The 26,375-nt window shown below is 42.1% G+C and overlaps 3 protein-coding genes and 3 non-coding genes across 8 annotated transcripts; 2 read left to right on the top strand and 4 right to left on the bottom strand.

Annotated features, from left to right (window-relative positions):
• Positions 1 to 152: 152 nt before the first annotated feature.
• ubap2a (ubiquitin associated protein 2a) lies at positions 153 to 13,038 on the top strand. Of its 2 annotated transcripts, XM_039612873.1 has the most exons (27): positions 153 to 232; positions 2,039 to 2,176; positions 2,485 to 2,562; positions 2,735 to 2,845; positions 5,366 to 5,504; positions 5,588 to 5,668; positions 5,752 to 5,815; positions 6,208 to 6,305; positions 6,475 to 6,533; positions 6,629 to 6,699; positions 6,855 to 7,014; positions 7,129 to 7,399; positions 7,524 to 7,828; positions 8,038 to 8,264; positions 8,472 to 8,757; positions 9,170 to 9,209; positions 9,327 to 9,507; positions 9,777 to 9,828; positions 10,116 to 10,434; positions 10,557 to 10,648; positions 10,764 to 10,814; positions 10,928 to 11,021; positions 11,110 to 11,526; positions 11,634 to 11,738; positions 11,814 to 11,881; positions 11,969 to 12,160; positions 12,279 to 13,038. In XM_039612873.1, exons 2-27 carry the CDS (start codon positions 2,081 to 2,083, stop codon positions 12,372 to 12,374), a joined length of 3,753 nt encoding a protein of 1,250 aa, XP_039468807.1. In that variant the 5' UTR covers positions 153 to 232; positions 2,039 to 2,080; the 3' UTR covers positions 12,375 to 13,038. The 2 variants fall into 2 exon arrangements, with proteins under 2 accessions (XP_039468807.1, XP_039468806.1); XM_039612872.1 differs by lacking the exons at positions 153 to 232; positions 2,039 to 2,176; positions 2,485 to 2,562; ... (2 more) ...; positions 5,588 to 5,668; positions 5,752 to 5,815 and adding an exon at positions 5,855 to 6,066.
• A 900-nt stretch (positions 13,039 to 13,938) lies between these two features.
• Positions 13,939 to 20,087, bottom strand: nop56 (NOP56 ribonucleoprotein homolog). Its single transcript, XM_031747673.2, has 12 exons — positions 19,951 to 20,087; positions 19,191 to 19,280; positions 18,987 to 19,101; positions 18,452 to 18,616; positions 18,046 to 18,244; positions 16,864 to 17,051; positions 16,334 to 16,485; positions 16,039 to 16,139; positions 15,495 to 15,643; positions 15,163 to 15,284; positions 14,737 to 14,856; positions 13,939 to 14,491 (listed from the first exon to the last, which is right to left on the bottom strand). The coding sequence occupies exons 1-12, from the start codon at positions 19,951 to 19,953 to the stop codon at positions 14,180 to 14,182; spliced, it is 1,716 nt and encodes a 571-aa protein (XP_031603533.1). The 5' UTR covers positions 19,954 to 20,087; the 3' UTR covers positions 13,939 to 14,179.
• On the bottom strand, positions 14,962 to 15,029 carry LOC116326560. Its single transcript, XR_004199927.1, has one exon. It is a non-coding gene; the product is annotated as a small nucleolar RNA SNORD57 (small nucleolar RNA).
• LOC116326562 lies at positions 16,580 to 16,698 on the bottom strand. The gene has a single exon (XR_004199929.1). It is a non-coding gene; the product is annotated as a small nucleolar RNA SNORA26 (small nucleolar RNA).
• On the bottom strand, positions 17,728 to 17,863 carry LOC116326561. The gene has a single exon (XR_004199928.1). It is a non-coding gene; the product is annotated as a small nucleolar RNA SNORA51 (small nucleolar RNA).
• On the top strand, positions 20,057 to 26,195 carry mlnl (motilin-like). 2 transcript variants are annotated; one of them, XM_039612875.1, is made up of 6 exons: positions 20,057 to 20,157; positions 22,850 to 23,027; positions 23,407 to 23,539; positions 25,498 to 25,599; positions 25,827 to 25,926; positions 26,064 to 26,195. In XM_039612875.1, the coding sequence occupies exons 3-6, from the start codon at positions 23,420 to 23,422 to the stop codon at positions 26,069 to 26,071; spliced, it is 330 nt and encodes a 109-aa protein (XP_039468809.1). In that variant the 5' UTR covers positions 20,057 to 20,157; positions 22,850 to 23,027; positions 23,407 to 23,419; the 3' UTR covers positions 26,072 to 26,195. The 2 variants fall into 2 exon arrangements, with proteins under 2 accessions (XP_039468809.1, XP_039468808.1); XM_039612874.1 differs by having other exon boundaries at positions 20,070 to 20,157; positions 25,821 to 25,926.
• The last annotated feature ends 180 nt before the right edge of the window (positions 26,196 to 26,375 follow it).

A 26,375-nucleotide genomic window follows, 5' to 3' on the forward strand; every position in this document is an offset into this window, starting at 1 on the left:
ATATCTCAAACATGTAGGCGACTGGCAAATATCACTGCACTTATGTACATTATCATATCATTATCTGATATACGTAACTGTGTGCGTCTTCAAAAAGCAGAACACGATTAAAAATCCAGTAAAACCTGAGAAGTTTAGTTGTGACCTGGAGACGAGAGATGAGCATCCACCGCGGCACCACGCGTCACGTGATCATCTTGTCTGCTGCTGGCCGAGTGAAGCGTGTTAGCAGGTAATAAAAACATATTTTCTTGCGTTTTTCAACTTAAGTTTGTGTGTTTTCGGGTATTTGAATTACGTGCTTATTGTCTTTTTTTGGTGAAGCACCGGGTCGCTGGCTTTTCTGCTTCGCTTTCTCGAGGTTGTGAAGGATGGTTTTTCGCAATTTTTCTGTTGTCTTGTTTCCCGGCGAGCAATGTCGGGATGGGATTGTGCTTCGCTACGAGGCCTTTGCTTTAGATTTCGTGTACCTTTGTTGTTAGCTTGGTTAGCGTCTAGTTTACATGTTTGCGGCACGTCTGGTTTAAAGGCAACTGTCATAACATGGCTGTGTGGACCTTTAAATGCCTATAAAGCTTAAAGAAGCCAGTTAGACCGCCGTTGGCTATCAACTTGGACCAGATTTAGATAGCATCGTTAGCTATCCGCGATCCCACTGCATCGTTTGTTCACTATCGACGCTACGGTCTCAGCGTTAGCAAGCTGGTAGCTAACTTCGGTTCTTGCTAGCGAGGACAAAGGGGACCATAACACCAAAGGCACAAAGTCGGTCAGTATTCAATCTAAAACGATGCTACGTTAATCTGATTTATTTTTCAAAGAGCGATATGGGATGTTAGCCTTTAGCAAAGTGTGTCATTGTTAAACTCGAAATATAAGTAACAGCAGCGGGCTAATGTTAGCATTGGTTCAAAACAACCCTCTGCTTCCTTCGTTACTGGAATAATAACCTGTAGATAAATATAATTTAGATATTTGTAAACAGATATAAGTTAATGTATATAAACATGGGGCTTCGTGGAACTTGTCTCTGATTTGATATTTCTGGTTGCCAACATAAATATAGTAGGAATTGCGAAATACTGTTAGTGGATTATTGTTTTGTTATCGTTTGTGGCCATGGCTGTCGATACCCGTAATTACGATGTAGTAATATTTTTATTATATATTTTTTATTAAATATTTTTATTATGTATACTTCATATATTCCCAAAGGCATAATATATTTATTTTTTCTTGCTTTTTTAAAAGCTAAAATTCCTTTCGAAGCTTGGTCGTCCTTGTGCATTAAGCTTTGTTCAGTCCAGTAGCCAATGGCAGCTTTGTATTTGCAAACGTCATTCAGGCACTTGCTATTGTTCTCTGACATAAAACAAATGGGTGAGTGGGAACATCTGTAGTTGTCCTTATGATGGACACTGTAGTGAAAATTCACTGGTAAACGTTGCAGTACAGAGTACTGAGAAGTCACATTGGCCGTATGCTTATGGGTAAATAAAGCCCTCCTTGTGGAAGTGGTTCTGATAGTGTTTACTAACTGCTTTTAAAAACATGTTAGCTGGTGCCAATGTAAAACAAGATCTATATTGCACAGGACTATAGAAGTATAGAGAAGAATTCAGTATTTCACTGCAGAAGTTTGGTGCTTGGAGTGTGTACAACAAATTTGCTTTAAACTGTCTAGAAAAGCAAGGGGTGTGGGGTCAGGGTGTGTAGTGTTTGTTCTGCCTCGCACGCACAGAGTTCTGTGCTGTTTGTAAGAGGACACTGGGTTGCTTTCCCTCCTTGACCCAGATTTTCAGCAAAGCTGTTGCGTCACCAGGCCAACTGTGGGGCTTACAGCCTCCATAAGGGGAGTATTCATATTTGTCCAATAAGGCTTAGAGTACATACTTTTGGCATTCAGACTTATTCAAGAAAAATAAAATAAAATAAAAATAAAAACAAACACTGACACTCTATTCTAGCAGCACAGTAACTGCAGTGTTATTTTCCTTTCCGTTCACTCATCAACACATGTTGTGTTTTCCTTCTGCAGATTTTTCTATTTTGTACATACAGAGTTTTGTATATACTGTATATGATGAGCTCGCTGGGCGGCGACAAGGCCCGGGGCCCTCGGGAAAAAGCGCTGCCAGCTTCCGCTCACACATCACAACCACAGAAACAAATACAGGTGAGCCACTGCATACCTAAAACCACAGTTCTTTGAAATGCTGACATTTTAAGAGAAAAAAGCAAAAAAAACCAAACAAACCCCAACGCAACTGTGACAAGCAATTTATCTGACGATCAGTACTGAAAAGTATTTTCTTTTGTTTTGATTGCAGCTTCACAATCATTTACTTTATATTGTGACAATATAAAGTGATTTCAGACAATTCAAAATAAACCAAACATTTGAAATCATTCTCTTTACATTTCACATACTTTATTCCTCATTTTTCTCTTGGTAAAAGCTGTCCAATTGTTTCTGTGTTACAGGCTACTGCTGAGCAGATCCGGCTTGCTCAGATGATCTATGACAAGAATGATGCTGACTTTGAGGGCAAAGTTAACCAGGTTAGTGACCCTTAAGTAGTTGTCAGACTGTGTGGGGCTTATGTCAGACTCTTAGGGAGAATCAGGCCATGTTGTTATGTTCTTCCGTTAATCTACATTGTGCATTTTGTTTTTATCATTTGACATTTCTAATCTTGTTTTCTAATGTTTTCTTTTTTCTTTTTTAACCAAGCTGATGGAAGTGACGGGGAAAAACCAGGATGAGTGCATGGTTGCGCTCCATGATTGCAATGAGGATGTCAGCAGAGCCATCAACTTCCTCCTGGAGAGCAACACAGACATGGTAAATGACAACTTTAGGTGAAATCAAACAGAATAAATGCAAAGTACACATATAGAGCCTTTAATCTGCTTTTGACTGTTCATAACAGCCTCTGTTTGATGGTTTTTGAGATGTGTATTTTTTTTTCTTTTGTTGAGAACAAGTTGCTGAAACTTTAAAACAAATGAAACATGTAAAATGCTGGTGTCATTTAATGGTATCATCAGGGTTTGCTAACTGCTATCATTGTGTATACTCAGGCCGTATAGTAAAATGTTCAGTACTGTCACTTTCAAATTTTCATGTACTCTTAAAGTGGAGTGTGAGCCATTGCTCTGGATTTGAAGAGAACCTTATTGGTTAAAATAGAATTTAAGTAGTGTCATCTCAGCTCTGTCAGATATGCACATATCCACTAAAATCAGTCTCTAAGCTGCGCTGTGTCCCTGTGAGTACTTGTGTGACTTTTTTTTTTATCATGAACTGTTGTACAAAATTTTCCTCGGTCTTCTGTTCCGAGCGCAAGGTCAAACAGGCCACTAAATGCCTGGTAAGCACTTGGGTGTTGTGTCTGAACGTCTCAGCAGTTTTGAAAAATACCAGCTGGCTCAGATGTTGAGGAAAGACTGTAAGGCTTGACTATCAGTATTGTTTTTGCTTTCATGGAAGCCCAAAAATAGCAAATAGTTTTCCGTCTTCCCTGGAAGTCTCTATTGTAATGCTATCATTGTTATGTAATCTGAAACCTGTACTGTCCACTATGTCATAAAGAAAGGGATGCTTCTGAAACATTTTTCTTATGCTTTAGGAGTAGTTGCACAATAAGGAAAATTTTTCTGGTATTTATTGTATTTATTTACACGTCACAGCATAGGTTGGTCAAAAATCGCCAACATCGCAGCTTTCTTTTTCATGTTTTTCAGTGCCCTCTAATATCTGACGTGGCATGTCTTGGAACAAAATACACAAGTTCATGTTGGGTTACCATTAGGGCCGTGGCATATCATATCATCTGCTATAATACGATAAAAGTACCATATCACGGTACCAGTGATATGAGGACGCAGTGACTTAGGTTTCCCAGCATGGACAAGCAGACAAGCTTAAACATGTCTGACAGTGAGAAGCTTTTAGTAAGAAAGGGAGCTACTTTGGTAACTTCCGACAAAGCACAATGCTTTGGCAAATACTCAAGAAAAAACTGTTCCTGCTAAAGGTGCGAACAACAAACTTGTTTCACCACTTGAAGCAAAAACATACCATTGAGTAGAATCAAGCTAAGAAGGCATGTGTGACTCAAAAGTAAACAAACAGTTTAACCAGGCATAGCCGGAGCACTCGCTAACTGCACTCCATTTGACGGGAAGAACAAGAAGGGATTGAGATTACTAATGCAGTTAAGTGGTGGTGAAGGAGGGCTGTAAGCAGCTGGTTAAAGAGCTGGTTAAAATACCTAAAACCTCCATTGAAAACACTACCTAGGAGTTACCTTTTAAATTGGGCAGTCTGTCATCAGTAGCTCATTGGAAAAGGATGTAAAATACCCTTCAGTTTATTCACAATAATAATTGCTGCTGTCTGCAGCTGCAATCACAGATAAAATGTTATTCAGTGTCTTTTGTTTGTTTTGTTTTTTTCCTTTTTCCTTTTAAATTAAAGCTGCTATTGAATGCTTCAGTGCTGGTATCTTGTTTTACCCCACCATATCTCTTTGATTTGGTACAGATCTCCATCCCATCCCGGTGCCTCAGATCCTCCTCTTCTCTTCTTCTTTCTGTTCCTTCATTTCGTCTTATTACTACCATGGACGGCAGGGCATCTCCTCTTATATAACTTTTAGTTGCTCTGCCCTCGACTTTTAAATTCCTTACATGCCCTGACCTCAGAAACATCACTTCTTTCCCTGTTTTAAGTCCACCCTCTATAACTTTTCTCAGCCAAAAAACCCAAACCTGTTATTCTTATATTAAGATGGTAACCTCCGAAAACATCGGAGTGCTTTTGAAAATATGTGATGTCTTGATAAACTGAGCAGATATTTGAGGTTACACTCCATGCTGAAAATATGTTAAACTTTATTTTTGACCCCAAAAATTATTATTGTGCCATTGTTTCATATGAATTCTGGGACACCTTCTTCTTTTATGCTTGCATCCTTACACATGCAGTGCTGCCATCTTCTGTTTCAGCTCATTATTTACTACTACTTGTGTCTTTTGATCTTACAAAGCTTGCTTTCGAAATAAAAATGTCGACGATTTTAATTATTATTGACTAGTCGACTAATTATTATTGCCCCTCGATGTTATTAATCAGAAACATACTGTTTAATTCAAAACCCACCTGTTCAAGATTACTCTGTTAACTTCTCCATGCTCTTAAACTTTGTTTTTTCTGTGTTCAGACTGTTTTATATTTGCTTGTGTGTTTTGAAAGGTGCTTTCAAATAAAATGTATTATTATTATTGTTATTATTATTATTATGTTATTAATCCAGTACTGTTTATTTAAGGTGTCATTGTTTAAAAAAAGGCCCATCAGTGGGAAAGCAAGGAGAAACAAGGCCCATCAGAAAGCAAGGAGAACAAGGAGAACAGGGAGAAGAAGGGCGAAAGGGAGGCTAGCAAGGGTCGTGCCACTGGCAACCGCAAAGGCAAGGGGGCCAGTCGGAGCCGACAGGGTAAGGAACTTCAGTTTTTCAATTTTCAGTATTGTTTGTCCTACTGTTCATGTTAGTCACTTTTTTTGTTTCTACATACATAGCACGTCCAGAGGAGAACGGTGTTGAGGTGACACCAGTGGACAAAGGCTCGGACCGAGGTCGGAGGGTCAAAGGTGGAAGAGGTGAGCAGATGCACCAACACGGCACTGTCAGTATAGCGAACACTTGAGGGTAAGTTGTTAACCTTTGTGTGACTATCACACAGGATCTGGAGTTCGAGGTCGAGGGAGAGCACCAACAGGAAGCAGGTTTTCAGCCCAGGGGATGGGGTATGCTGGCAACATGCGCACACACACACACACACACACACACACACACACACACACACACACACACACACACACACACACACACAGTTTCATTCTTCAAAGAGTTTTAGGTGAAAATTAATACATTTTCAATGAGAATGAAGATGTTTTTTTTTAGTTGACTGTTTCATTTAGAAACTAACAGGATAAATGCATTCTGACAGAAATCTGAAGGCCAAGCAGCCAGGAGGGGGAAAAAGCCTGTTGTTAAGGTTTTTTTTAAAACCCTCTAACTACGCACATTCTCATCTGGCAGTATTTTCTATTACTTCTATTACTAGAAAACCACTTTTTTTGTGTGTGTGTGTGTTTGTGTGTCTGTCTCAGTATTTGTCTCCTTAAATCTTCTCCAGGACTTTCAATCCTGCTGACTATACCTCAGAGGCTGGGACAGGGACCACACAAACAGAGGTTTGGGACACGACGACCAACAACAGCACAGATGGAACAGGTGAGCTCAAGAGAACACACAAGCACACACAGACAGCTCATAGCTTATATTTCCAGGTGTGTGCCCACAGAGCAGACAGGACCGTTATCCCTATCAGAGTTTGCATACTGCTTCTTGTACACCTGCTTATTCTGTCTGCACTTCTCACTTATTACTGGTTGTCCTTTAGTTGCCTGGAGGAATACTTTGGAAGACTGGGCAGCTGAGGACTGGAGTGAGGATGTTAGTGTGAGTTGACACAGTGTTACACATTACAGACTGGTAGTAGCAGGTATGTTTTGACGGTGTAACAATTGTGTGTCTGTCTTTGTGTCCTTCTGCAGCTCTCAGAGACCAAAGTGTTCACCTCCTCATGTGCACCTGCTGCTGAGAACCACGTCACCCCTGGGCAAAGGTGCGTAATTTTATATTTTACACTTTTTTGGGGGGGGGGGTCAAGAATTTCCTGTTAAGAGATGTTATATTACATTTTTGCTTCTTCTTCTTCTTCTTCTTTTTTTGGTTGCTGTAATATATTTTCTAATTGGCTGAATGGACTCTTTCTGTTAGTCTGGACCTCGCTTCTCTGCTGCAGAAGCCTGTGGTTGGAGCAAGAGAACCACCTTCTTCTTCCTCTCAGAGTCTGGTCTTTACCAACTCCCATCATCACCAGCAGCAGCCGCACAGCCGCAGTGCCACCAGTAGCACAAGCTACGCACATGCTGCTCTGGTAAAAATACACTCTACACTCCTTCTCATGTCACATGGTCTTTGATCTGCCATGTGTTGTACAGAGATCCAGAAACAAAGATTGATGACTCCGTTTTCTCCTCTTCTGTGCCAGTCATCAGTGCTGGGAGCTGGTTTTGGGGACTTGGGCCAGGCTAAAAGGACTCAGGCCAACCCTGGAGTTCAGATACTGGAACAGCTGAAGGGTCCTGGCTTGGGTCAGCTTTCCTCATCCCAGGCAACCCCTCCTGTCAGTACCCAAGGAAGCAACACTTCTATTGGTCGACTGCCAGGCCTGGGAGCACCTGTACCTCCACCCTCCTCCTCTAGCTGGGAGATGAAGACTTCAGAATCCAACACCACCTCACTGTCCTCACAGTACAGCCGTAGGTGTACAAATGGAAAAGTGGTGCTCTCTTTTTTTTTTTCTTTTTTGTTTATTACATAAGCATCTATATTCACTTATTTCAAATCTGTTCCCGGCTCCTTCTGGTTGTTGTGAATCCGCAGGTGAGTTTGGTCTGCAGCCAGAGCCTTCTCTTGTGCTGAGTCAGCTGGTTCAGAGGCACACGGGCCCCTCCTTGCCTTTGGCGCGTCAGACGAGTCCACAATCGCAACAGCAAGCACCATCTGCTTCAGCCTCGCCTGCTCCCCAACACACCAGCACGCCAGCACAGGCAGGCCCGGTGATGGCTCCTGCTGGTGCTAAACCTCTTGCCCCGAATGCAGGGCTGGACCCTCAGGGCAACAGCACGACACAGCAGCAACGGGCACAGCTCAAAGGCCAGAAACGAAGGATACCTCCCACGTCAAAGGTAAACAGATAGCAATGGCCTTAAGCTCTCAGATAAATATTTAGTTACTCACGAACCTTATGGGCCGCATGAGGTTTTATTTTTATTCTTTTATCCTTAAGTGTGCCGTTATTATTAGAATTTTAATTTTGAGTCAAACCAAAGTCATCAGTTTTACACACTTCATATCCAGGTGCTAAAACTTGATTGTTTCACTTTCTTTCTGAAAGATCCCATCCACTGCAGTAGAGATGCCAGGCTCAGCTGATGTTCCTGGACTGAACCTCCAGTTTGGAGCGCTAGACTTTGGCTCAGAGTCGGCGTTGCCAGAATTTGGAGTCGTGGATAATTGCGTGAGTGCAGCGTCAAGGGAGTCCACGTCGGCCCCTGCCTCAGCACCACCTGCAACAGGACCGGGGGCACAGAGCCAGACGAGCCTGTACTCTAAACCGCTCAGGTACTGTGCCGCCTCTGATCACTTATTAAATCTTTCTAAAACAATGCAAGAGCGATGCATTTAACAAGATGTATCCCCAAAACACTGTGTATGTCAAATACTGTGTAAAAGATGGATTTAATCATAGATGACTCAGAATGGAAAATGGTACATAAAGTTTTAAACTGTCAACCTATCTGTACTTCTTTTCATTTTGGTGCCTTGCAGTGAGTCACTGGGCAGCCCTCTCTCGGTGGCCCTGTCTTTGCCCCTCTCCTCATCAGAGCCAGTTTATCACTCCTCCACAGTGGCTTTGCCCAGTCACACCTCCTCATCGTTAGGGACTGCAAGCTCAACCAACACTCCTTCCTCCTCTTCAACAACCTCAACCACCTCCGCCTCTGTACCTTCCTCATCTCCCTTCTCCACGGTGGGGGGGAGCTATGATGGGACCATGCCCCCTCACACAAGAGTGGCATTTTCTCAGAACAAAGAGGCCACGGGGCCAGTGATGGTGAGTAAAAGGGACTAATGAGCAGTAGTTCACAAAGTCTGTCCTCAAAGGTGGTAATCTTTGAGTGGAGAGAGGAGATAAATTAATCGGTAGACTGTTTGCATTCCACTTTGACCATTTTCTATCTTTGAGGTCATTGGTCATCAACACAACCAGACAGTATTACTTCCTGTTGTAAAAACAGTGTCACTCAGAAATTACAGGTCATGAGTCATTTGCTCAGTCTCATACTAACTTCCTGTCAAACATGATAAATTTGTTTAGGGTTGATTTCCACTGTTTTGCCAAATAATGTCAACTCTGAATTGAACTCAAGTTTTGTTGATACAGTGTGTGTTTGTAGATGCTGTAAACGTTCTTATCTTTTATCAGTGAATGAAAACACAGCTGCTCTATATTTTCTTACCACCAGAACGGTTTGAATGGTGTGAGGACTTCTGCTGCTCTGGACAGTGAGTTACTTTTGATTAATTGGTCGGTTGAATGCATATTTGCTGCTGTTTAAAAATGTCAACATTCTTCATTTGGCTAAGCTCATTCAGGTTATTTACACGATTATGTACTCCCAGTCTCAGCTTCATCAGCTTCTTCAACACCAAAACCAGAGTCACCGTCTATGAACATCAGCACCAACGGCGCCTCAGCTCCTTCCTCCCATTTACCGTCTACCCTGCCTCCACACAGCTCCACCACGCTCTCCGGCCTGGCAGCGGACCTGCCCTCAGTCAGCCAACTCAACTCCCTCAACAGGTGACACACTTAAACACACACAGTAACTTAGTATAGCTTTAATTTAGACATTTGTGTTTCCTACTCCGAAAGAGAATACATACTGTTTGGGTACCTGTTACCATCTGCCTGCTGTTTCCTCCAAATGGTTGAAAGATTTTTTTTTTTTTTCTCGGTGTGTCATCTTTAAAAAAACAACAAACCAAACCAAAAAAACAACCTTGTGACTTGTAGTGCCTCCTTGTACACTTGCTAATGATCACACATTCCACTGTGCCTTCCCTCTGCAGTCATGTCAGCAGTCATTCCTCAGTTTCAGCTCTGGGCTCCAGCTCTCACACTGTAAGTACCTGTTTGTTCTCTGTGTGATTTCCTCTGCAGCTTAATAACATGGAATTATAACAGGCTGATGTGCCAAAGTCCTAATAAAAATAAAGCCAAGGTAGGCTTAAAAGCATAAATGTCTTGATTATTTGGGGAGGGGATCCTAGGTAAAGGACCCCCTGCCATCTGGGTGTCTCCAGTTTAATAACCAGTATAGGCAGCATGCCTTAAGAAATGAAATCTGGAGAATAAATTAAATAGAACTACTTCAATTCAAGCCACTTCTTTTGTTTCTTTGTCTACAGTACACCAGTGTTGACAGCAGCAATGTGAGCTCTCTGGCTCCCTCATCTGGCTCTTATACGTCATCCCAACCCACAGCCTCAGCACTCCACTCAGCCCACAACAGCAGCAACAGTAGCAGCAGCATCAGCCACCTGTCCAACATGCCCAGCATGGGCAACAACATGAGCAGCACAGTTGGCGGTATTGCTGGTACGAGCGGACTTCACTCAGCTGCTACCGCCACCAGCAGTACAGTGCTGGGACTTGGCTCCAATGGAGCTACTGCCACATCCAACCTCTCTGCACCAAGGACTACACCCCTGCTCTCCTCCTCCACTGGTAATGCATTAAGGGCATTGTTTTCACCTACACCACTGGCTCCATGATACCACCTTTTTAAGTGGCTCAAATTAGAGCCCTTAGACGTACATTAAAGTAAATGTGTGTTATTGTTTTAACAGGTAAAGCTCCTCCTAACCTGTCCCAGGGTGTGCCTCCTCTACTGCCCAACCAGTACATTATGGGCCCGGGGGGGCTGCTGCCTGCTTACCCAGTTAGTAGACCTTCTAAGATCTAAAGTCACTTTTGTGTACTTGGGCTTTTGTATTTACACATGCAGTATTCTGTAGGATGTGAGACTGAGCCTTCTGGGTTTTTGTGCCTCACAGCAGATCTATGGCTATGAGGACCTGCATATGCTCCAGTCGAGACTGCCAATGGTGAGATGAATTGTTACACTTGTGGGACAACTTTTTGTGTATCATCTCTTTAGTGTTTGTTTAGATTTTTAGGTTGTCGTGGATCCTCTCCTGATCCTCTTCTCTTCCTTTAGCCCTCTTTGCAGGATTACTATGGAATAACATTCCCTGGCCCCGCAGCAACTCTTTCCGGCAGAGACGGGAGCCTTGCCAACAACCCCTACTCAGGTAAAGCACCTTAACTCTTGGCTGGCCTTGTCTGAAATCCTAAAATCCGGTGGTTGTTCTCACTTGACTTCTCTCCTGTTTTTGCTAGGTGAAGTCACAAAGTTTGGCAGGAATGACTCCACCTCCCCAGCTCCCCCCACAAGCCTGGCGGCGCCGCAGCCTCCCCAGGCTCAGAGCCAAGGACAGAACCAGGCGCAGCCTCAGCCTCCTCAGGCCCAGCCTCAGCCTCAGGGCCAGCCACAGCACCACAGCAGTCAGCAGGCCTTTCTGCCGCCAGGCTACAGCTACACAGGCCTGCCTTACTACCCTGGAGTGCCCGGTGCCGTACCTAGTGCTGCTACCTTCCAATATGGCCCCACTATGTTTGTTCCTCCTGGAGGGCCAGGACCAGCTTCGGCCAAGCAGCACAGCATGGGCCTCGGCCTGGGAAACCCTTCGGCTAGCCCCTTCCAGCAGCAGACACAGCAGCAGCCCAGCGGCTATGGCCAGCACACCTTCAGCTCAGGTTCCTAAAAACCGATGCTAATGCCTGTCAGCACTAGCAATTCGAGCAGGGTTGTTACTGTGATTTGTTTGACAAGATGAGATGAGATGAGATGTTTTCTTTTCCAGGGTATGAAGAGCTGACAGCAGGGCCGGCAGGAGTGGAATACAGTAAAGGGTACAACTCCTCTTCACAGGCACAAGCCAAATCTGCTGCTACTGGCCCCGGGAAAGGTACAAACAAAAAAAACACTGTTGCTATTTTGAATTTTTAAAGTTCAAGTTTTAATTGTACTGTTTTTCTACCAGGGGTCTCAGTGACATCCAGTAACTCCGGTGTGCCAGACATCAGTGGAAGTGTTTACAATAAGACCCAGGTGACAAATGTCAGCTGCACACCCACCCTGTTGTGTTGCTGTGCTGTTTGTGCCTTTACTAATAAATCATCTCTCCTCTATCTGCAGTCTTTTGATAAGCAGGGTTTCCATGCAGGAACCCCTCCTCCCTTCAGTCTGCCATCAGCGCTGGGGGGTCCAGGGCCTCTGAACCCTGGAGCAGCTCCTGGAGGCTATGCACCTGCCCCATTCCTCCACATCTTGCCTCACCAGCAACCACACTCACAGCTGCTGCACCACCATCTTGCTCAGGACGGACAGGTACAGATACTTCCCAGCAGTCTCCTGGGTTTCATCTTTGTCACTTCATACTGGTTTATCTGTTTTGGGATGTCCCGTTTTGCAGATGTTTACCTATTTATTGATGTTTGATGTTCAGGGTGGCCCGAGCCAGCGTGGCCAGTCCAGTAGCCTGCAGCAGAAGAGCCAAGTCAACAAGTCGAGCTACGGCAGCTCCCCTTACTGGGCCAACTGAGAACGACTACACCTGTGATGTGTGCGTGCACCACACCAGTATATCTGACTGACAAGATCATAGAGGGACAAACGATTTACAACACAAGCTAAAACACACACACTACCACCACCCCCTCCCTTTGCTCTGTATATCCCCTTTTCAAATTTATGGCTGTTGTATGTAAAATATATTTATGTATGTATTTATACAGTATATATGTATTGGTAGGACATAAAATGTGGTTTTCTGCATTTTGTTTTTATTTTGAAGGACATTTTATTTCAAAATAATGGAAAGATGAGAATGCTAAATCCAGGAGATGAAGATGGTGAATATACTTGAACACAAGCATCTTGTGATGTGGATTTTTTTTGTATGCATACATGAACTGAGAATGATGTACATAGATTATACCCATCATTTTCACGGCAAAAGCCTTTTTTTAATTTTAGGAGAAATATTTTTTTTGTAACTTTGGTCTCCCGCATCTGTGAATCCTTATATTGAGGGTGACTTGAGTTGATAGCTAGACTTTTCTTTTTACCCCGGTTTCCTTCCATTTGTCTCTCATTCCCTGACTCTTACTAGTTGGTTGGCTTGACCAGCCAGGCCTTGGATTTGATGTCATTTTAACATTGGTTTAATCCTTGTTGTCCAAATTAAAAGTTATGAACAGTTTCTATCGATCTGGCATCAGTATTTGCTTACTACACTTGGAGGTTATGAATTCAGACTGATGCTTGGAAAGTCTGACAACAAAGGACGGTTGACGTGTAATCAAACCATGTTGCTCGGGGCTGACATTTAACAGAAGTATGGGTATTGGCGCCGTTTGAAGCAGTTCAGCAGAAACTTTAAGCATTTTTGTTCCTTGTTAAATAATGATCTTACAACACAGTGGCCACCCTCTGTTTTGACATTCAGCAACTTTGAAAGTCCACAACGGTTTTGTCACTGTCCAGACCTGCGCTTACAAAAGTGCCACTTGTATAAATACACACTGCAGTTGTTTCAGACCTAAAAACTGAATATGCTGAACATCTATAGACAAAACTACACCAGATTTTCTTCTTGCATTAAGTTATGATTAAGCTTCAGTTACCCTCTGCACATAATTGCCAAAAAACTAGCCTTTCAGAAATTCTGTGCACACATGACTATTTTAGCTATATCAACAGTCCACACGAAAATATGTGGACTAGCCTCGATGAGCAGTGATGTATTGAAATGTGCCTGCCTCGTCTCCATAACGATGAGGACATTCAGTACAGTGACTGTTAAATGCCAGCTTATATAATCAAGGTCGTGTGCCAGGTGAACCGACTGGACGGGGTATGTTACAGCAGTACATGACTAAATCTATCCTCAACAACAGGCTACACTTGAGGGTCCTCAGGTTCAAGCCTCAACATCTGCATTTTCTAAACAGCTCAGATCTGATAAAGCTGGAATTACAAACTATGAAGCCTTTTTTGGAAAGCTTCCCAATGATGGTTTGCAGGAAAGATTACCTGTTAACAGTAATGCTCAAGAAAAAAAAAAAAAAAAAAAAAAAAAAAAAGGTTTTTAACGACAACAAAAAAAAGCTTGAGGCAATTTATTTTCAGAAGTGCAGGTAAACTACCGACTCCAAGGCACAGTTATAAGCATTCATTTGCAAAATAACCTGCATTCTTACAAAAATAAAAGACAGTACAATAAAGCTACTGATATACTAGACTTATACAGTTAACACCCTCATATAGGGGTTATCTGAATAAAAAAAACAAAAACTGTACACAGAATTTTATTGTCCACACATCCCATCTTTACTCTGCAGCATCTTATTTCTTCTTTTTCTTTTTCTTTTCAGTCACAGGTGTTTCTGGGGTCTCCTCTGGCTGTGTGTCCATAGCTTCACTTTTTCGCTTCTTCTTCTTCTTCGCTGGAGTCTCAGTTTCCTCAGCTCCATCCTCGGCATCTGGAGCTTCCTCTACTTCCTCCGACTCCGCTTTTCGTTTCTTTTTCTTCTTGGCTGAAGTCTCTTCTCCATTTTCTCCAGAGGGGGCCTCCTCTGCCTGTGCTTCCATCTCCTCAGCTGCCTGTTTCTTCTTTTTCTTCTTCTTAAGAGTGTTGTCCTCCTCTCCATTCTCCACCTTCAGACAAAAATAAATAAAAGTTAAATATCAGAAACTTATCTTTTGAATGCTTGGAAGCCTGAAAGCCTAATGCCTGTGATACAGCTTTAATGTACGACTCTCTTCAGTGATCAAGCCCATTGATTAGGACCAGCCAATGGTTCGGAGTCTTCTTATATAGCATGCCGTACACTGAGAAGAGACCATGTTTGGGTCCCATCTCAAATCATAACATGCCAAGGCCACAAAAAAGCAACTCTTACCTCTGCATCACCGTTAGCTTCTCCATTTTCTTCAAGTTCTTGTAACTTCTTCTCACGCTTCTTACGTTTCTTTTCCTTCTTCTCTAGTTTGCGTTTGATCTCAGCTGCAACATCAGTAGCCTAAGAAGAGGAGAGAGCGAGAGGGGACCAAAAAACAAACAAAGACGACAAATTCAGTTAAATCAGGGTAAAACACTGAGACTTTCCCCCAGAGGTACTGGTGCTGCATCAGGCTCATTAAATCAGCTTTTACCCTCACCGAGATGTCAGGGAAAGATGTCTCATCACTCACAGCATACAGAGATTGAATGAATCAAATATACTTTTGAAATGTCTTACAGGAACTTGATTCTCCATTTGTTGGGCCTTTGACAAGACATTTAAAAATCACTAACAAAAAAATAAAATAAAAAATATCAAGCTAACCTCTTTGAGAGCCTCCTTCATGACATCCACATTTTTCCGTGGTACATCGCCGGTCTCATAGAAAGACAGCCGCTCTTCGACCTGTTCACGCAGCTTGTCACCAAACACGCTCGTAGGCAACTCTGTAAGAAAGCGAGAAAACTTCAGCTTAACTCAACAAGCGGGGGATTACACTTGACTAATCAGCGTCCCTAAAAGACACGTGGCTCTGCTCAGGAGAAAGCTTCTCAACACCAACCCGAAGGCTGAATACTGTTGACGAAAAATATGAGCATCACTGCAATGGCGCCACATGCATGTAAGCCGATGCAGGCGTGTGGAACGTTACTCACCTGAGAAGCAGTCGATACGTGAGGCGATTGTGCACTTGTTGGCCAGATATCTGGAGATGCGACCTTTGTTCTTGGCAGCGGCACGGCCGATGAAAGTCGAGTGGAAAATGAGGCCGTACTTGGGGGTGTTTCCACGTGTTTTCAGGGCTCTGTGAAAATACAGCTGCTTTCACATTCAGGATGAACAGCATATAGAACTAATATGCCAGCAACTTAACAGCTCCCTCTTGTGGACAACATTAAAATATGCACATTGGAAGGCACTTAAACACATTTCATACAACTTAACTTTGCAGCTATGTGGACGCGATCACTAGAACTTAGTTTTAGACACTGTTGATGGTAACTTCAAACATTCTGTAGTGTTAGACAAATTTCTACCTCTGTGCTGTGAGTGGGTGCTCAGACTGTGGGTGTGCATTTGGGCGAGCGGGATCACTCCAGAGGAGACTTTGTCTTCTCCAGTCACCCAGCTCTGCTCCAGCCCAGCCCTGCCATCACTGCAGCCACTTTTTTCCCCAGCAGGGAGGGGGTGCCCCAGTACCTGAACAGGGCCTTCTCTGCTCCCAAGATCTGAACCGTGGATGCTGGATACTTGGCAAGGTTGGTCAGACTGCCGGCGTGGGAGATCAGACGCGCTCCAACCTGGAGATAAGAAAATCTGTTATGGCCCCGTTAAGCAAAAAAACCACAATTTTGACACTGAATGCACAACACAGTATGAGGACCATCAGCACCGAATACATTTTTCATCAAACTGGCTCAGTGGATTGACAGATTTTGGTAGAACATCATTGGTCCGGGTTAAAAATAAAACTTAAAATAAAACTAAGACTCACCACTTCTCCAATCAAGGCTGCCAGGTTTGGAGCCACTTGGCTCATCTTAGACCGCAGATACTCCTGCAGCTCCAGCCGGTAGGCAGCCAGAGACACGACACGACTCGAAAACCTCTCGATGTTAATCAGGTCAATGGGAGATATATCCATACCTGAAGACCAAACAACCAGGGGATGATCAGCATTGTATCTTTAGCAGGTGCTGCATTTGTGACATTTTAAACCAGTACATGGCATGAAATGTGAGATTGTTTCTCCCGACAGGATCCGCAGTGAGGATGCATGCCTTCACTACAGGTTTATGAGAGAACTACTCTACCCCCCTGTGTTAGACACCAAGGACACTTGTAGTCCAGAGTGGGCAAAAAAGGGGCACAATGTGGAGTTGGGACTTAAGTCTCGAAGTGTAGAGTATGTGAATGAACCAGATTCAAAATATGGCATGAAGTGGATGAAATTATCTTTGACCCAAGCAGGATGTGTTTTTGTGAAATTATGCAGCACATACTCTGAATGTCTGGTGTACTCACCCATAGAGGAGCGTGATGCATCCAGGATGGCCTGAGCCTTGGCACTGTCCATCACCACCTCCTCTAAACTTTCTAGGCTCTCCTCTGACAACTCCTTCCTGTTTCCAATGAGCTGAGCCAGGCGGCAGTACATCGAGTTGTCGGACACAATTTTGATGAGCTCCGGAAAGTGGTAGCCATACCATTCACTGTAGATAAACAAGAGGTTGTTAAAACTTTGAGTGCAGGGTTTTTGGAGTAAACATTTAAATGCTGCACATTTACAAAAAATAAAATAAAATAAATAAATTATAAAACAAACCCAATAACCGAGGCTTTTATGCTCAAGCACAAAACAGAACTACCCAATAAGATGGCACAATTTTTAATTAAGTTCAAGACTGCTGAAAAATATCACTTTCAAAATTACAGCTTCTCTTTCTCTCAAGATATCCAATTCTATTCACCGAGTCCTGTATCGGTAGGACAAGCCTGGAGCTTTTACGACTTGAATGCTACAGCTGACAATAACTGATGCCTAAATGTTCTAGATCAGGGGTCCCCAATCTCAGTCCACGAGGGCCGGTGTCCCTGCAGGTTTTAGATCTCACCCTGGGTCAACACACCTGAATCACATGATTAGCTCATTACCAGGCCTCTGGAGAACTTCAAGACATGTTGAGAAGGTAATTTATCCATTTAAATCAGCTGTGATGGATCAAGGACACATCTAAAACCTGCAGGGACACCGGCCCTCGTGGACTGAGATTGGGGACCACTGCTCTAGATGATCCTGCACTCTGACAGTTTGCACCAGGACACTTCACACCAAAATGCGCCACAACACCCCAAACAGCTACAAGATGCTGAGCTAGTAAATATACACAATGTTCCACCCAACAGTGTTGCCTCACCAGATAGCAGCTGGCAGAGCAGAAGTGTTGGGAGTAACTGATCTACCTCCTGTTTCTATACAGTCAGCACTCTGAGGTGTGCTGTCTGTGGTAAGCATTAGGAGGATGCCCCAAAATGTACCCTGAACTACAAAAAGCCTGATGCAAATCTGTCACCAGAAAAGCCATAAAACTAGAGGTTGACATTAAAAGAGTAAAAGATGAACAGCATGAAAGGTTAACATGTTCCCTAAACTGTTTAATTTTGTGCAAAAACCAGTCCTTTTACTATGTGATGAAAATTTCCTACCGGACACGCATGGAGAAGGTGTTGATGTCTTTGTCCAGCTGATCCAACAGAGCAATGGACTGAATGATCATGTTATCTACCCTGTTGACATTAAACTTGACTTTAGCTCTGGAGTAGCTGTGGCCAAGACCCAACTGTGCCTTGGAGGCAGCCAGGGCAGTCAGACCTTTCACCAGAGAGTGGAAGTGCAGACGCAAACCTGACGGGACAGGACAGATTGAGAAGGTTTGCTGAGTGTTAAGAAGAACACAAACAGAAAAGTGCAGATCCAACGGCTGTTCAGATTTTCAGTATGAACCTTCATGAGTTTCAGGATCACAAGCTCACATCACAACAGTCCACATTATTATATAAACACAGTATCGTTTTGCATATTTTGTAATAACTCTCAGGTAAACATTCTCACCTCGTGTGATCTCAGCCACCACCCCTCCAGTTTGGATTGAACTGCTAAGTTCTTCTTGTAACGCTGCTCCAATCTTGGCATCAGAAACCCCCAACACTGATTTTTTCTTCCCAGACTGGGGCAGATTGGTCTCTAGGAACAGCTTCAGGTCAGCATGAACCATACCTTCAAGGGATGGAAGAATGTAATTACATCTGTAGACACATGGTTGAGATGGAAAGGCATCTAAAAGATACGACACTGACTATTGTGATATTATCATATTAAAGCCCGATAATTTGCCATCATCCAATCTTGCCATCTCAGAACAAATTGAACATAATTAAAGTAGTCTCATTAACAATTATTACAGATAAAAGAACAAATCAAAATCTACAATTTCGGCTGTCCATGTAAAGGCTTTCCTCAGGTGTTCAGGGTTGATATGAAACTGTCAGCACAAGAACTCAGTGGATTGACAGATTATAAAACATCATTACAGCTGAGGACTTTTCCACACAAGATTGATAAAGAGAAAAATGATAATCATACATACCTTCAGAGATGGCGTTCATGTTCTCCAGGGCGGCCTGGGCCGACTTGAAGGGGAAGAAGGCGGCTAAGCTCACCATGCTATTAAACTTTCCGAGGCTCAGCACGCTCGCCTCCACCTGACACGACACAAAAGCACAATTATCAGTGCTCTGCTTAAAGAGCACACAAAACAGATAGTACACAGGAGTTAGGGAAGAGGACGCACCTGGGGCAGCAGCATGCCGATCTCCTCCACTTCTTTGACGGCGAACAGCGCATAGCCCGCCGCGTGCTCGAACAACACGTGCAGCAACACCTAGGGAAGGTGAACGTGCACGATCGAGTTAGACGACAGACGTAAAGAGGTAACACTTGCAGCCAGCAGAAACTGAAAGGTGTTTCTAAAACTACGTTCAGATCAAGTGTTTACTAGTCCCCACGTGCTGACCAGCGAGACACGAGCTAACTTCACTTTCGATTAATTCCTAAAATAAGACTGCAATTTTAGGCATAAATGTGCAGTAGCTTTTTCAAAAGTGTTTTCCCACTTCAGGTTTAGCTACCACTGCTTTGTCGTAACTTTCACACGTAACCACGTTGCAGTCTCGATGAACCCACGTGTCGACCTAGGCCTGCGTATAACGTGCTTGCTAAGAGCTAGCTTGTGCTAACACGGCCCCTAGAAAAGTACAACACCTGCTACAGCACTGTCAATATCAGTGCTTCTGGCACGACTGCGACTAACACAGCTGGACACATCATTTGTCACTTTAAGTCTTTAAAGTAAAATATATATTTTCCCGCTAATGTCAGCACTAGCGGAACTGCTCCCCAAATGTCGGAGGGCCTTAAGCTCGACAGAAGGGAACTAAATCTAACTAGACATTTGTACTCTTAAAACGCAACTAACTGCAAAGAAACTTAAAGTGTAAAGTTTAACGAACAATTTGCAGTCATGCCAACATATCCAACCCCGCTCAGCTTACCATGATTGGAAAATCTCCGCGGCAGCACGCAGTTCGTGTCTGCTGTGCTGCTTCACCTCAGCAAAAAGACTGCGTCCACGCGTTTCAGCAAACAGCAGCACCGCCCCAAATCCCGCGGTAGCAGCTCTGACATCGCGAGACCCGACCGAGAAAGCTGCGTCCTTTCCCCAATTTCCTATGCTGAAGAAACAAATATTAAAATATAAGGTTCGTGCTCTTATATATGTTCTCATCTAACTGTGGGTAAACGCGTCCCAAAATATTTTTTGTTTTTTTTTCTGAAGCAGTGTATTTACAGTTCACACACTGAGAAAAGGTCGGAGGGGGCAAAACAGACGAAAACAATAAAGTGTTTGGGCCACGTGTATTTGTTGGTAGAGAAATGTTTTAAATATCTATAGCCAGGGACTGCAGTTTAAAAAAAATACAGACTACCACATCTGCAGACTACCACAGTGGATTCCAAGTCTTAGACTTAATATGCGATTTTGAAGTCCAGGCGTTCAGTTTTAATTAGAGGCGCTTAACAAAAGCATTACATTAACTGTTTAGGGGTTAAAGTAATTTTTATACAGTGTCCACCCAGATTAAAAACTAACTGCACAAAGTAGGATTATTTTAAATAAGAATTATTTATTTTTAATTGAAGGAAAATCCTATCCTGAAGTCTGTAAACCATAAATATCACCACATGCTTTTTTCTTCCTTGAGATGCTCTGTTATGCTGGCACTGTTGCCACTTTGGTTGATGCTTGTATGTGGGTCTTTCTGGATTGAGGTTTGTATTTAATTACTTAACAAAATGCTATATTAGGTTGGGATCAGATAAATAGGCAATTGAAGAATATCCCATTTCATTGCCATGGCTTGCTGGTTGCTTTTGCATTATCGCTTGGGTCATTATACATTTGCACTGTGAAGTGCTGACTAATCAGTTTTGCAGTATTTGGCTGAATATGAACAGAATACCAGCCTGTGCACTTCAGAATTACGTCTTTAATAATCATTAGCTATTTCTCTCCATATTTTTCTCTTCTTGTCATTGTGGTATTTATTTATTTATTAATTAGTCAACATTTACAACAATTACTCAACTTTGCAGGTTCTTTATATGTTTTATGGCATTGCTCTTGAGTGTACCTAGTGGTTTGCACGTTATTTTCATCCATGAACACCTCTCTTGATCGTAGACTTGTTACAATGACATGGTTACCGCATCTAACCAAGTCAAGTGTTTTTGTGAATTTTTTTTTTAACTCCTTCAATTGCATCAACATTTCTTTGGACCTCTTATTGAGATTAACTGTCAAAAGCACTTGAATTAACACCAAATGTTTCCAGCTGCTTTATTTGTCATGAAACAAGGGAGCAGAAAATTGCTTGTTAGGGGATTGTCCAGTTACCTTTGATCCTTTGAAAATGGGGGACTTTAGATAACAATGACTGTAATTCCAAAAAAGTTATTGCAATGCATCCCCTGAATTTGCTGGCCCCCCACAGTGCCCCCCCCACCTTAATTCTGGGAGAGTGAGTCTTAAGCTGCTTCTGCTCAGCTCTGCTGAGAATCATTAGTGAAGGTTGGAATCAATCGATCAATCAGTCAATCAAAACAAATTATTGTGGATTTCAAAATGGGTTTCATATGTACGTATTTTCAATGATATCAACTTTAATGGCAGGAAATTAACTGGGTTAATTATTTTCTTTCTCTCTTTTTTGCCATAATTTTCAAGTAACCTATATTTGACAACAGCATAATAAAACTAGAAAATTCTGTTTTTGAGGTGACACCCCAACATTTTTAGTGGCCCCCACATGGCTAACCCTATGAAAAAATTCTGGAGGCGCCCTTGGGCTCAGTCTGAATTCACAGACAGCAAAGCTGGCTTGAAGAAAGGCTGTAAAATGATGTGTTTCAGAAGATGAATAAAGATTAATTTTTAATTGTGACTCCAAGAGTCCAAGAGTAAAAACATGGCATTGGAAGTGAGATTTTCCCCCTTTAAAGGGAAAATCCCAAATTCAGTACCCAGTGATTGATGTCTTGAAACATTTGCTGTGGTGTTTGATTCTGTATGCCAAAGTTTAAAATGTAGATTTGAATATATACAGCATGGTTTATTTTAAACTGTTTATACATATTCTTTACTAGTATTATAATATAAAGGTTATACAATTTCCATAATTTATCCTGAAGCCTCTAAATCCCTAAATGTTACTTTAAAATACATACTCTAGGTGTTAGAAAAATGTAACAGTCACCTGTGTGTCATAGTGCTTGTGTAATATAAAGTGCTAGAGAAGACATACAGAGCTCCATCTATGCACCTAAAATGTAATAAACCACACAGAACAATAGCAATGCTTGTAATTAAACACTCTTGCTGAGTATTCTGACAACAAAATAAAAATAAATTGCAGTAACATTTCGCCACCGTGCAGGAAATAAGTCATGAGGTTTCCAAGGCACAGATGCATGTGGGTCTGTATGCGCGCAAACACAAATTAGTAGCAGGTCATAAATGTCAGAATGTGTTAGATAATTACTTGGAGCCGAGGATATATGACTGACTTCTTTGAAAAGACTGTCGTAATTGTTTTTCCCCCGCTTCTATATTTAACTCAGTGACCCAAACGAAAGTCACATAAAAATTGAACTTTACTTCTCAGTTTGCAGTTTGCCTTTTGTAGGATGTGTTATGAATACATGAGTTAATTCTACTTCCTAAAGTGAGTAAAAATAAATGAGGAAATGACTGCTTTGATTTTTTTTAAAACTTTGCACAGTATACATTCATCTTATAATTTATACATACCAGTGAAGATTAGGTGAGTATACTAACCTAATAAAAAAAAAAAAAATGAGCCAGCCGTTCCTGAGTAATATTTGTGTTTCCAGGATTATGCTTGAAGGAGCTTGTTGAGGAGCGGATGTGAGGGAGGACGGTAAAAAGCTTAGGGATCAGGAGAGGGCTTGATATAAAGGCTGACAGCAACAAGCTGACACTCAGACCACTGGAGCTCTGCTCATTTTAAAGCACACTTCCTCAAGCAACTAACCAACGCTGACACAGCACGTGAGTAACTCATGGCTTCTTGTGCTTCTGTCTCTCTCTGCCTCTAGGTCTTTCTCATTTCTCTTTCTCTTTGATGTTCTGTTTTCATCTACTCACATTTGTGCACAGACCTGTCTTGCTGGTTGTAAATATGGCTCCAACCTCTTGTCTATCTTGCCTCTGGAGGAGTTTGTTGTTCTGCCCCCCCCTATCTCTAATGTATTTCCCAAACTCTGTATTACATAAGCACGAGATTCCTTGTGTTTCTTTGTCCGCTCTCGGTTACATGCTGCATGTCATGCCAGATGTCGACCACTGCAAAATAGAGTCGCTTGGCCACCTTCCGACTGTATTGTGTGTGAACTTTCTGCTCTGTATGTACCAATGTGTATGTTTCTAGGGGACAGAGCAAAATGAGCATGCGTGGAGCAGTGGCTGGTTGCGTGGTGCTGGTGTGCCTGATGGCGCTGCTGGTTCAGAGGACGGAGGGACACATCACGTTCTTTAGCCCAAAAGAGTTGATGCTGATGAAGGTAAGCAGCTTGTGTGTACAACTAGGGCTAAACTAGAGCTGAATGAATTGGTCAGTCCAGACCACAAAATCAGTCATGATTTTCAGTCATGAATCAGCCGTTTAGCTCATTGGTGTTTGATCCCAAACTTTTCTGAAGGTTAGGATTAGTTCCTTTTACATACTGGTAAACTGATTACTGTTGTTCCTGAAAAACCAAAAGGCTCTGTGAAATAATTGATAATATTGTGGGATATTGCCTACAGATTCGATTTTGTAATGTAGCTGTCAATAGAAAATTGTAGTCAGTATAATCTTTTAATAATATAAGTTTGCATATGATAGAATACTGCATGATGACCTCTTTATAACTCAGACTGTTTTGATTCACTGTGACCCGTTATCATGCAGGGAAGGAGCAGTACCTGCTAGATAAGAGCTTAATAAGCAGTTTCACTTTGTACCAGGTAGAGGAGCCTCTCCTGGCACACGCATACGCACACACACGCGCGCGCGCACACACACACACACACATACATATCCGCACATGCTCACGCATCAACATTCCACTGAACAAACGTATTACTCTTCTTGTGTATAAATAAAGACCAGGGCAGTGGCAGAGCGCGAGTCTCGGAGCCCTCACTCCAAGTGTGAGTGCTCTGTGGCTGCCCTTGCATGCAAGTAAAACTTTGTGTTTCTCCTCTCTGATTCTCAGCTGAAGAAGTGTCTTAGAGTACATCTCTTGACAGTAGCAAATAAAGAATTGGCCTATTAAGTTATTGTTGTTGTTTTTTTCTAGCAAATAACAGAGTAAGTACAGTCTATTTATGTAATGCTTTTAGTGACAAAAGTCACAAAGGATGTACAACATTTAAAAGTTAAAATTAAAATGAATAAAGAAGCATATTAAAACAGAATAAAAATAGATAAAAGCATAAATAACTAAAGAATGTCAACAAAAGGCCTCATTAAACAGAAAGTTTTTACCTGTTTTTAAAGGAATCCACAGAGTTGGGTAAACAGAGCTGGAGTGGTAAACTCTTCAAGAGCTTTAGTGCCACAGGCTGAAATGGGAATTTTAAAACAAATTCTCGACTCAACTGGACGCCAACATAAAGAGAATAAAATTTGGGTAATGCGAGCTCGCTTGCAGATGTGAAAGAGATGGTTTATCTAAGCCGGTAAATAAGGTGTTACAATAATCTAGGTGTGATGACACAAATGCATGAACAATTTTCTTTAGTTCAAAGGTGTGGACCATACTTTGCTATTTAAAAATGCTCCTTAAGTGAAAGTAACAGGAATGTGTGATAGATTTTATATGTGACTCAAAGTCTGAGGAGTCGAATATTACACCATGATAACGAACACTGGTCTTCGCAGATGAGCGAAAGGAAGCAATCACTTGACTGATTCTTGAATGTATTTCAGGAAGAGCTATAATCATGGCCTAAGTCTTGTTAGTTTAAAACAAGGCAATTACCGAAGCCAGTGACTAATCTGTGATAAACAGTCAGCTAGGGTGGACATCTGAATATCATTAGCATAGAAATGATACAAATTCCAGAAAAAAATTGAATCAAATATCGATGCATGCTAAAGGAAGGATGGAAAAGGAAAATAATCATGGATCCAGGATTGCACCTTGTGGAACCCCACAGGTTAGACAAACAGTCCAAGTGGAGAATTTGCTCTCTCACTGAGCTTATGTATAGTTGATGGCATCACTTTGGGCTTTACTGCATTTTGACTGTCATTTTTCACTCCTTTCTAGAATTTTTCAGTTTTGTATTTCTTGACGCTCAGGAAAGATATAAAACTAAATTTAGATTGAAATGAATTGTGATTTGTTTCACTAGATGAATAAAGATTATTTTAAACTGTGACTTAAAGACAGAAGACAAAGCTTCTTAAGAAATTAAAAAAAGCAGCTTGTCTCATTTTGTTCATCTATGTGTGCATGTGTCCATGCTGCAGGAGCGAGAAGGGAGAAAGGACATGGAGCCTCGATCAGAGGATGGCCAGTTTGAAGAAGTCACCGTCCAACAGGTTCCCCAGACAGAACGTGGTGGAAATCCCGTGAGCGCTTGCGCACACAGACACACAAATTGCCTTCACAACTAGTGTAAAATTCTCAATCCAGTCACAGTTAAAACACTTTTTTTCATTCAACAGAAGGCATTATTTTTATGTTTTATTTAACCTTTATTTATACAGGTAGTCCCATTGAGACTCAGTGTCTCATTTATAAGCGAGACCTGTTTCAGACATTAACACTTACGTGTGCATATTCTGCCCAGGAGAAGATCGTGGAGAATTCTGTCCGTCTTTCACCAAAACAGCTGGATCACGTGACTCCAGTGCTCGAAGAGATCATCCATGAAATAACCCAGGAGTGTCAGAAAGGTATTTGATTGGTGCAAGATAATTGGTGATAAGTCACATTTTTGAAAAAGCCACAATATGATCTTATCTAAAGAAGCTTAATACATGCATGCAAATCTTTGTTAATCATAATGTTCTCTCACTGTCTGTCTCTGCAGCAAAGTAACAAGGCTGATAGCATGAGGGGATGAATGCTGTATAAATTCTTCAAAAAGCACAGAATGCTTTAAAGTTTTATTGTGTCTTACTGAATTAATCAATAAAGGGAAGTGATTGTGTCACTCATTCCAGTTTGCGCTGTAATTTCTGTGAAAGCATGTTGGCTTGTTGGCCACAGGGTGTCAGCCTCTTTCCCAGGAGAAACTGATTTCTCTCAAGCCTCAAGGAAATTCATAACCCTTTATGGCATGAGAGTTCCTCAGACATAATGCATATTCTGAAAAATCATTTCTATCATTAAGCTATTTAGC

The sequence above is a fragment of the Oreochromis aureus genome, linkage group 5 (assembly GCF_013358895.1).
Source record: "Oreochromis aureus strain Israel breed Guangdong linkage group 5, ZZ_aureus, whole genome shotgun sequence".
In the NCBI taxonomy this organism is placed as follows: domain Eukaryota; kingdom Metazoa; phylum Chordata; class Actinopteri; order Cichliformes; family Cichlidae; genus Oreochromis; species Oreochromis aureus.